The sequence below is a fragment of the Notothenia coriiceps genome, unplaced genomic scaffold (genome assembly GCF_000735185.1).
Source record: "Notothenia coriiceps isolate Sejong01 unplaced genomic scaffold, NC01 NC01_scaffold00016674, whole genome shotgun sequence".
NCBI classification, from domain to species: domain Eukaryota; kingdom Metazoa; phylum Chordata; class Actinopteri; order Perciformes; family Nototheniidae; genus Notothenia; species Notothenia coriiceps.
Window position 1 is genome coordinate 112,651 of NW_011349375.1, and position 11,770 is coordinate 124,420.

The window sequence follows — 11,770 nt, forward strand, 5'->3', positions numbered from 1 at the left end:
TCTGTCTCTTTTCATGCTGGAGATCAGACGACCATCCTGAGGTGAGCCGGCAGAGATCCGATGCCACTGGAAGACTTTAAATTACCAACCGACTCTGACTGTTGGATTTCTCACAGCTTGTGTACTTCTTCTTTGGCTCCAGTCCCAAAGCTTGACTGTACCCACTTCACACACACACACACACACACACACACACACACACACACACACACACACACACACACACACACACACACACACACACACACACACACACACACACACACACACACACACACACACACACACACACACAGACACACACTGACATCACAAACACACTACACCATGATAGGAGATTTACCGGTGCACTCTCAGAAGCTTAGCAAACCGTCTGAGCCTGACTTTGTGGCTTGTGCGGGAGCAAAGATCAGAACAGCACCGATCAGACACCGATCAGACACCTTATGGGTGTCCCTTTGGGCGACAGCAGCCAATCGCTGGGCTAGTGACCCCTTACATCAGGGGTGTCAAACTCAAGGCCCGGGGGCCAAATCCGGCCTGTGACTTCATTTTCTGTGGCCCCACAAGAGCTCGCAAAGAATATTATATGTTTATTATACGGTCACTTGATGAATTACAGAAGCATGTTGCCCATAAACTACATGTCCCACAATGCATCTCAAATTACACTTTTTTCTCAGAATTTGACTTTTTTTCTTCGAAATATGCCTTTTTTTCTTAGAATGTGCCCTTTTCTCAGAATGTAACTATTTTTTTTAAATGTCACTTCCTTTTTTTTAAATGTCACTTCTGTTTTTGACTTTTTTTACAGCTTTTCTTTTTAAATCATTTTGTGACATTCTCACTGAAGAGACTTGCAATGATATGCCGCAGACTTCTGCTTTCAGACGTAGTTAATTATGAAGTTATTACCCTATCCAATAATAATCCAATGCTGAGGCAATAATGTAATATAATACATTATTTTATATATTTATATATAAGTTACAACCAGCCCTTTGAGTGCAGCCATAATGCTGATGTGGCCCGCGATTAAATTGAGTTTGACACCCCTGCCTTACATGATTAATTTTACATTTGGCCAAACATAAACATTCTTAATTTCAGGAGAGATAGATGAGACCATTGATGCCACTGTAATGCCTGTCCATTATAGATAATAATAATAAACTTTATTTATATAGCACCTTTCATACTTGACGCTGCCCAAAGTGCTTTACAGAGTATGACAGAAAATGACAATAACAAGTGGGGAACATTATGAAAAAACAAGGTATAAACAGAAAGAGTCATATCACTGAACCATAAAACAATAAAACAATAAAACATGAACAGTGATAATACTAAACAAATTACAATTGCCCCAAATGATAAGCCAAATTAAAAAGATAGGTCTTTAATGTACTTTTCCAATTGAGGTTGCTGATCAAATGGGAGTTCCCATATTGTAATGCAGTCTAGGTACTTCTAAAACTATAATAAATACAGCCATCAGGTGGTTAGCTTAGCTTAGCATAAAAGACTAAGCAGAAGCTCCTGAGAATATGAAACAGTATGTAACATAACAACACAAAATATATCACCTTGTGCAAATTAGTATGTTTTTTTTTTTTTTTAAATACTAAATCGCAATGTTTGATCAAAGTCCAGATTGTGATTGTTGGCTATAATCACTTATTTTATTGCTTAAGTGCAAGCAAAGGATATCTTGGTTTGGTCTTCGGCTGCAGGCTCTAGACTCTGTGGTGTGATGAGGTTTAGCCAACGTTACAAAGTGAAGCGTCAGAAGCGATGTGGTTCCTTGACAAAAAAACGACACTTTTTTCAGTTTTTTTCTTGTAATAGTGGCACTTTGATCATAGAGGATGTTTTGTGGCATTTTCCTAATCATTAAACTTTTGATTTTTATTACAGATTCTGTCACATTAATGTAACACATTCAAAAGTACAATACTTGTGTAATTTAGTGCATAAAATGGAAATGGAAATACTAGAGTAAAAATGCCTGCATCTTAAAATTATTATTGAGTAAATACACTTAGTTACGTTCTACCATTGTCTCTTGCTCCATAAAATACAATATAACTTACAACAACATTTACTTTAACCTTATTAACCTTTCCATTTATATGAGCTATTCAGAACCTTTAAGTGTTTCAGTAAGCACAAGAACCGAAGAAAAGATAACTTCTACTGTTTTTAAACTTTTTAAAACAAGAAGACTTGAAACATTATGAAAATCTACCATATATTAATAATAGGTAGTGAAAGGTTTTGAGTTTTAATGAACAAATAATTACAAATATTTCTATAAACTGAACAAAGTTGGCAGTGAGTTTTAGATGTCTTGTGTCTGCAGATAGAAGTGCAGCTTTAAATAAATCAAACAAAAAAATGTTATTGTAAAAGATAACATAAGAAAATGTAGCTGGTTTTGCTTTGGGTCACCGATAAGAATTCATTTAGTTTTATAAGAAAACATCGTTGTCCCTCTTTCACACGGTGGTGAAACTTGTGTTTTTTCTCATAACTCTCCAGACTTCACGCTCATCAAAGTTAAAGTTAGACTGGGAGTGTGAATTGCATTTCCTTTGACATTTCAGTGATGAATAATTTTCCAAAGGAGCGGATTGTTAATGTTCACCATGTGATATTAATGCGAAAGACAAACATTCTCAAAGTGAAGCCTTACCACAGCGGCTCAGTTTACATGACAATACATGTGCTTTAGAATCTTTATTTATTATTATTCATGTGATGTGCTGCAGCTAAATCTTCTCATCTGGCTGAACAGGAGTCTTTTTTCCCCTGTTCAGAGTCAGGATTTAAACCAATATTGGAGCTGCAGGGATCCGAGTATTCCCTGAAAGGCTTTTCTCTTTTATCGCATTGACACTTTTCCATCTGCGTGGACACTTGTCTTTCATTTCTTTCATTTGCTCTCTTGTTGCTTTTTTTGGTCAGGGGCTGGTTAATGTGGGTTTATCCAACCATCCAGGCGATTAATGTGGGCTAATCCATGCATCTGTACCCATCCACCCAGAGACGATTCCTCCACCCATCATATCTGTCCATACGTGACAACATGAGGACACCTACTGCACACCTTGCATGTTGTCTTATAGTAAGGTAAGGTATTATCACTTAAGTTGACACAAGATACATGTATGTGTAATGATTTAGTTGCTTCTGAAAGAAAGGAGGAAAAGGTGTTTTCTTGAACTCCTCTCAGAGAGAAACTTGGATTTCATGGTGTTGATGATTTTTCTTCGCAATCACTCAAGGATAAACCACAAGAGACGTAGAGATTGTTCCCTTTTCAGATACACAACAATGGGGCTCCTTGGTTAAAAAAAAACACCCTGATCCCTTTTTTAACTTCTCCAACACTATACAACTTACTTAAAGAACGACAGAAGGAGCCTGGAAGCAGTTTAATGCATTCATTGAGACTTTGTGGTCTCACACAAGCTTGGCAAAAACAACTCTCTTTTGATCAGAGTAATTTCTTATTCAGTTGGAGGCAAAGTGCCCTTTCTATCGGTGACTACCAATATGGCTTCCCTTTAGAGAGTAAGAGAACATTTTAAAGGATTATGATCGCACAGATCTCACAGATTGTATGTAATGCTGCTCTCTAGATTACATTTTTTAATGAAGGAACTGGTAAGTTTTAAAAAAAGCAACTTTTAATATGCGTATATCTGTCATCCATCTTTATAAATGGCTAACCTAATTTTCCTAAAATAGATGAAAATAAAACTTGGCTAATGTTCAGAAACTTTGATCTTGTTTCGACAATTTCTTCTTTGTCGCTTTTATCTCAAACTTATGAATTCAACTTTTTATAAAACAAGATGGATATTAACTTAGTTTTCTTTATTTGGAAACCGTTACCTTATTTTCCCTTGTGAGGTCCAAAACAGTTTTTGTATTCAATCAGATTTTTGAATGTCAATAAGGGGGAGTGTTGGGTGACTCAATGGTTTTGTTAACTGCAAGTTTGTTTAAGTCAGGGAGCGGGTGGCCCAGTGGGAATCAGGCTCATGTCTGCCCCCTGGAAACCTGCTGTGACACCCATTAAACCCACAGATCAGCCATTAAACAGGTCTGTGGACCAGACAGGAAACTAGTGTTAGTCTGAAGCAAATAGTGTGCTTTTGATCAAGCTTGAGCCCGTCCTGCCTTGATTCACTTTAACATTTAAAATTACTCCACATTTTTTAAATAGTAGTAGTAAACCTCTGTTTGAGCATCTGTAACATTAGTTTGTTTTCTGTATATTTCCATTAATCAGTAAATACATATATCACTGATGATTGAACATTTGAGATAATTTAAACAAGTTGCACTTATATTATATAATGTTTTCACTCTTTCATCTGTATTGCTTTTCTATGCACTTTTACTACAAGAAAACAACCGGACTGTTGGTTATCATGTTGATCTCAGGATTTACGCACTTAGAGCGACACATAACCACTAAAACTGAGTGTAAATGATGACATAAATAAGTTGAGTTTTAGTATGAAATATTTATTCACAACATGTACAGAATCCATTTCCATCATTCACAAATATATAAATAAAAACAATAGCAAAACTTTTTACATGGCGTGTTGCGCACTGTGCAAACTAAACGTGTTTGCGTGCGTGTGGCCGATGAAGTTGAAATAGTGGTGATCGAGTCCCTGCACCGGTGACAAGTATCCACCGTGCTGCTGTGTGTGCGCAGAGAGAGGCACTGTTGGGTACGAGATGGCCGGGCTGCGGGTCGAGCTGTGCCAGGAGAAGTGTCCCGGGGGGCTCTGCTGGTACACGGAGTCGGACGGGCTGAGGCTCTGGTGCTCAGGGGAGGAGTGCAGCTGGCTCAGGAAGTCGCACGGTTCAGGCATCGAGGCGACAGAGCCGAATATAGGCTCGGTGATCACACGAGATTTAGACTGTAAGAAGGCGAGGATCCGTGCGTACTTGATGTCTTTTGTTTCAGCCCTGTCCTCTGTGGTCAGGTAGTGCACCAGGTTCTTCATACACTCGTGGTATCCGTAGTGGAAGTAGTTTGCAAACTCAGCCAGCAATTCACCTGGAATGAATCAGAGCGAGACAGCGATTACAACCCAGAAGATAGTCTGTGTGCGTAAAGTTGGACTTTCAACAATGTTTTACGAATATAAGTTAGATTAAACAGAAAATACTTAACTACACAAATAAGTTTGAGTTATATCTAATCAGCATTGTAAAAATGTTCACACAGTCGCATAACAGAAATGTGAGGTTGGGGTGCGTAAAGTGCCGGAGCTCCGTGAAAAGTGTCCTCACCTTTTTCTCTCCCACGGGGGAAATCTGCTGAGTGGAGCGCTCGGAGATACTGAACTGTCATTTCCAAGATTTCAGCTTTCTCCAGTTTTCCAGAGTTCTACCAAAAGTACAAAAAAATAAAGATTAGACGATGTTTTAAATCAAAAATGACATGCCCAGATTCTTCGTTGAACATAATATGCTCTTGCTAAAGTATCAATGTTGCAAAATATATAAAATAACCCTTACAAAACATATATATTAGACATTTGACAATACCTGTTTTGCTAGTGCCATTGGTACAGTTTTCCCCAGTTCGTTAAGGCAGCGGTTAATGCGGTCCCGTCTGCGTTTCTCAATGACTTTGTGAGAGATGGGAGTTTTCTGTAAAAAAAACAGGGAGAGAGACAACATGAGCATTCAAAGATAATATAAAACCTAACATTTACAGTTCATTCCTACCAAAAATATGAACAAATGAAGCATTGAGGAATATATGTGGGTGCAGCAACGAAGTAAATCTAGAGACTTAAGGTTGAGATATACACTATAACTCCCTCAGAGTGTTGCGCGTCGCGCGCTTTGCTGCTCCAGCGCGCGCAAAGGACATCTGCGCTCCAAGAACTTTCTTTATACCTATAACGTCCTATAGGAACTGTTTGAAAACTCTTCTAGCAAACAAATCAAAGTAAAAGTATTTGTAACCCAAATAATGACGCTATGATTCCCTGATATCCAGTATCTATCTGATAAGCTGTTTTTAGTCAGTTTTGCGCGTGTAGTTATCCTGTAATGTGTGCCACAGAGGTCGTTGGCGATATTTTCCCTCCACTAGTATCAAAATTACTCCAAGTTGTACTTGAACAATTTTTGATATAATTATAAAAATAAAAAATTCCATAAAAGGACCCAAAAGTGTTAAAAGTGCTGCCTCTCCAAAGTAGTTCAGTCCTCATAAAGCAGTGCGCACAAGGAGCGCGTACCTTTCTGTCTTTCATTTTAGATGCCATCGACGAAAGTCCAACCAACTTGTTAAAAATCAGTGCAGCTGGACGTTGGAGAGATGTGTTGCTCTGGATGAGATGAAGCAGACTGAGGTTCGAGGGGAATGATGGTCCTTATAAAGGGATCATCCAAGGGACTCTGGCATTCATGGTGTAAATTATTCCATGGGATTAGAGCCATGCATTTGGTAAATGTGTGCATTTAGGATCAGTTAAAGAAATAGTTAAAATCTAAAGCCATGGGCTAGCAGGGGGGCAAACCTGCTTTGTTAATCCACGTGGCTGTTCAAAAGACACGTGATTACTTTTGGAATATTATTTGCATAGTAACAACCCAGGCGGGAAATAAGAAGTGAGCGTTGGGATCGCCTGATCCGGCGGGGCGCACTGTGCGCACTGAAAACAAAGCCGGCGAAAAAAGAACCCCTCTTTCTTCCAACTCGCGTTTCTCACACGATCGCCTGTTTACAAATCCCAGCAAGCGATCTTAACTCTCATCCAAGCCCGGTCCGAGTTTTAAGGCCTGTCCAGTGTCATTAGAGTAATTAAGTAAGCCTTTAATAGGCTGTTCCGCCAAGTTCAGGGGAGATCTTTTGGAGACGGAGTCCCCCCGTTTGTTCTCGGCGTTTCTCACACGACTTGGTGACACGTCCATCTTTTATGAGAGATGGCAAGCTTTTTGTTTACATTCTTTATTTTGTTGGACTCCTCGGCAGGTGTGTGATTAGCCCTGGCACACGAGCGTCGTCTGCGTCAGGGCCAGCGTCTCCAGCAGCCTCTGGCACACGAGGGTTACCCACCACTGGAGACTCTTTGGAGAGGCTCAATTTGTATCCTATTATCCTATAAGAAAATGTCTATTCAGTCGAATGAATAGTTTCATTGGCCTAAATTTTAATAATGCTGTGAAAGAAAGGGAGAAATAAAGAAGAATGCAGCTGGTGTGAACGCGCATTATGCCCCGTCACCTGCAAGATGGGTAGCCTGGAGACCCCTATTCATTTGCCTAATTTCGGTCAACTTAACAAACTTTGGGAGAAATTATACTGCCATTGTTATGAAGGGTGAAGCTTTCTGATCGAATTAAGAGCATGTTTTGATCCGGTAAATGTCATTAGAAAGAAAGAAACAATCGCGTTTAAAGGGGCCTGGGTAATGCGCCAAGTGGAGACGCCAAAGCGCAAACTGCACAAAGGGTGCTAGTAAATGCCACAGGGGACTTTTGTACCCTCACATTGCTCAAGTTTTTCCCCCCAAACAAAGGGCATTATTTTATACTTGAATACATTTCATACAACAATTGGCTGTTTTCTTCAAACATATTTTCACAGCAAGGTTAACAACAGGTTTATTGTGTGCGCTCCTCACAGACTCAAACTGCTCTCATGCGCCAAAACACTGTGCTCCGATTCTTTTTGTCACTGAGAACGTTTTAATCTTGAAACTTTCACCGTGTTTGGATATATTTGATCCTGTGAGCGATGTAGAAGAATAAAAAGCAGCGGAGGTTGAGAAAGAAAGGCTCACAAGACATCTGAAGCGTTTGGAGAGTGTTCAGAGCACCATGGAGAGAAAAGCGCGAGCGAGCGGGACGGGGGCATAAAATCCAATTACTCAACTGTGCAGTTTTAACACTTTTTATGTGTTTATCCTTTGAAATATAGAGAGACTTGTGTGCTGTTGCTTTTTTTTCAAACCTGAATTAAATACTGGAAGTTTTAACAGACCGACTTTGTAACGCTAAGTGTTGCGTAAGAGGCCATGGCTATGCGTCAGGATTAACTCTACAACTTTTTTCCCCCTATTTGGTATCTTATTTTACAAAAAAACAATAATTTATTTATAATTAAAGGCTCCTCCGAGTAGTATATGTGTCTCCATTCACTGCATATCCACATTTTTTCATTTATTTTCTATCTTTTTTCTTCTTTTGGCAGCCACTAAGCTATTACATTATTTATATGATTTAATAAAACATCTTATTGTTTGGGAGTTCTTGTTATATTTATATTATTCATAATATAAATACATTAAAATATTTAATTATTGCTTACATTTGACGGATGTATTCAGAATGGTGCATGGATTGCACATTATAATTCTGTATCGATTTGTACGACATGTATTGATTGCATTGGACTTATGGACACAGGTACAGTATAAGTATTAAAACATTTAATAACATACTGAATCACTTTTTTACACTTGGCTTTAATAAAAGGTTACAATAATTTATATGATGCAAAGAGATCACAGCTTATACCCACACAACCAATATGATGTACCAGGAAGAAATTAAGCTTTAGGGGGCTGTGATATGAGTATATATATAAACCGTTCTTTCTCCTGCACATGTATCTGCTGTCTAAGCTTCTGCATACAACTTGGATATTAATACCTTTTACAGTCGTATTTTGTATGTTTGATGCCTTCACTCTCAGACATAGCTGCACATTTAGCTTGAATGGTCCTTGTACCTGATGTCACTTAGGTATTTTGTGCTTATGGTTATATTGAAAATATCCTGAAATCAATATAGGAGCACATTAACCTAATTGCTTATATATTTTACTTGTGTAAATAGCTGCAGCATTTGGTTTTGCTCAACCAAACACAACATCCATATAAAATAACACTTTTATACTGTGTATGAAAAAATTTCTCTGCTCAGGGATTTTGTGGTGACTAAATTGCTCGTGTAGTTCCGGAAGTATAACAGCACCTGCCACTTACAGGGGAAAATAAACAAGCCCCTAATTTGTGACAGCAGCTCAGAGTGTGTCAGTGTGTGTGTGATTTCGTGTGTGTGTGTTTGTGTTCGCCTGTGTGTTGTCAGGCGCTGCGCTCTGACCCGTGGTGACCTCTGAGGGTCCCGGACACAATCCTTTGGTTCGCTGCGCCACCCTCCGCCTGAACCGCAGCAGTTCACACGGTCCCATTGAGCCTGCAGCTGAGTGCTTCAGCTGCCACAGAACCCTTTGAAAAACAAATACAGCAGCAACACAGGCTGAAGATTTACTCAGGAAAGCTTGTTAATATGGAGGTTACAGTTTATTTCATAGCTCTCACAAAAAAAAAGTCTAGAAATATATCAGAAATGATCATGCATCACTATAAACTAAATTTAGCATTTACAGGAACATCACATTGATTTGGTATCTTGGGAGCATCTTGATTTACATAAATATTAATTACAACTTAAAACTGTTTTACCACCTACTCCTGAGGTTTAGTGATGCTTTTTAAGCATTAAGAATGTATGTGTAGTAAAAGCTGTAGTACCCTCTTTTTAAAGTGTAAAACAGCTCCCTCTTGTGGTACATTTGGGAATTTTCAATGACCCAAGTCTGGGAGAGATTTACAGATGAGCAGCTTCACAGAGTTATAGTTTATAAAAACGGACTTTACAAACAGTTATCTGCTTGAAAACCTATAAACTATAATACATATATTAATACTTTTACAGGATATTCACGCAGATATTAGATCATACATCTGAGGTCTCGGAAACAATAGCATTTGTCACACATTTTAGGATCTTTTTTGGAGAATATGATTTTTGTGGCTTTGGGTAAAGGTTATAGCCCACAATAATATATGTCTAGATCAATATCAGACTGATATACAAGACAACAAGATTTAGTCAATGTTTTTTCTGACAAATAGAAAAATAAAGCAGGGATTAATGTTCCTATAATCATTAAATTACTTGGAATACAATATGTTTTACCTCTTCTCATGAAATGATTGTGAAAATGTGATTAATTCTTGATAAATGTTATATCTTCTCAAAGCCTTATTGATCAATCTCTTCCACACATATCAGAGTGAACATTAAATAGGAATACAAATAGGAATTGGTCAGAAAACAAACTGATCCCAACTTTATGGGCAACATTTAGGTTTAAAACAGGGTTGTGTGGAGCAGAAATGTGCACTTTAGGACAGCAGTGTATTTTCTAATTGGATATTTATAATCATAGAAGATAGATAGAAATACTAAGGCCAAAGAGAAAAAGTGGCACTCTTTTTATTTATTTTATTCGAAGTTCAGTTATTTTATTCGAAGTTCAGTTTTTTCAAATGCAGTAGAGTAAAAAGTACAATACCTCCAGTTGTACGGGAAGAGTAGCAATACATTATATAAACTCAAGAAGTATCTCAAACGTATTCCTGTATATGTTACAACTTGAGTGAATGTACTTTACTCTTCTTTTTATTTGGGTTATTGATGATGTGTTCGTATTCTTTTGCTTGTTGATTAGCTATATAAGTCTCCGCAGCTTTATACATCACCAGTCATTTGAACTGCTATAATGTGACTGATGCTATTAATAGTTTTCAAGTTAGAGAAGATGAAAATATATGTAAGTAACTTTCTGTTTACTCTAAGATCTTTAACTTGAGTATATTTCCCTGCAAAATAATGTAAAACTACAAGTCTTTTTTAACTTAAAATTCATACAGCAGGATGTGATGAAAGTATTACAAGTTTAAGTAATTATCTTGCCAAAAAAAAGCCTGTGTGACTGATATTCTTTTATGTTGTATTGCTGTTATTATGAATAGTGATGAATCTGCATGTTAATATAATTGTGCTATTATAAGTGGTTGATTAAGCAGGGTTGAGCTCCTTTATATACAGGCAGCACTGGCGGATAATACATTTACTGTCAGAATCAGAGTCGGTTTTATTAGCAGGTAGATTTACACATACGAGGAATTTGCTTTGGTATACATTTTGCATACAGAGATACAGAAAGAAGAATACAATTGGCTGTTTTCTTCGAACATATTTTCACAGTAAGGTTAACAACAGGTTTATTGTGTGCGCTCCTCACAGACTCAAACTGCTCTCATCCGCCAAAACACTGTGCTCCGATCAATTATGTGGGGAACTGAGTACAGTAAAATATAATAAAATATGACAATATGTACTATATTCAAAGTGGAGAGTTATGCTGATTTTAAAACAGGGTTGTGTGGAGCAGACATTTGCACTTTAGTCCTGGACTTAAATGTGAGTAGCTTGTATGTTTTATTACTCCATATTCTGGTAATCTACAACATTTATTTGAGTATTTAAGTTACCAAATACTTTTCAGATTCAGAATGAATTCTGAAGGTATTCAGAGCCTTCAATATTAAAGTACATACATATTTTCAGCAACATTGACAAAAGGTAAATTAAGTAGTATTTTATTCAAATGGATAATTGTAACTAGCAGTTAAAAAAAACGTGTGATATTTTAATTATAATTCTGGCTGTATCCTGGGGTCCTGAAAAGTGTGCAAGTGAAAATCTAGATATGCACTTCATTTTAACATGTAAATAACCTGTGCAAAGAAACAATGTGAAAGGATACATAATGTAGTATTATTGAAAAATATCCAAAAGAAGTATAGAAAAGGATAACATTAAAGTAAGGAAGTAAATTACTTTAAACTTGCTTATTGTCCGGGGG

General features: G+C 37.5%; 1 protein-coding gene across 1 annotated transcript; it reads right to left on the reverse strand.

Annotated features, from left to right (window-relative positions):
• Positions 1–4,558: 4,558 nt before the first annotated feature.
• Positions 4,559–6,377, reverse strand: helt (helt bHLH transcription factor). Its single transcript, XM_010776040.1, has 4 exons — positions 6,285–6,377; positions 5,581–5,685; positions 5,323–5,419; positions 4,559–5,086 (listed from the first exon to the last, which is right to left on the reverse strand). The coding sequence occupies exons 1-4, from the start codon at positions 6,309–6,311 to the stop codon at positions 4,611–4,613; spliced, it is 705 nt and encodes a 234-aa protein (XP_010774342.1). The 5' UTR covers positions 6,312–6,377; the 3' UTR covers positions 4,559–4,610.
• Positions 6,378–11,770: the final 5,393 nt, after the last annotated feature.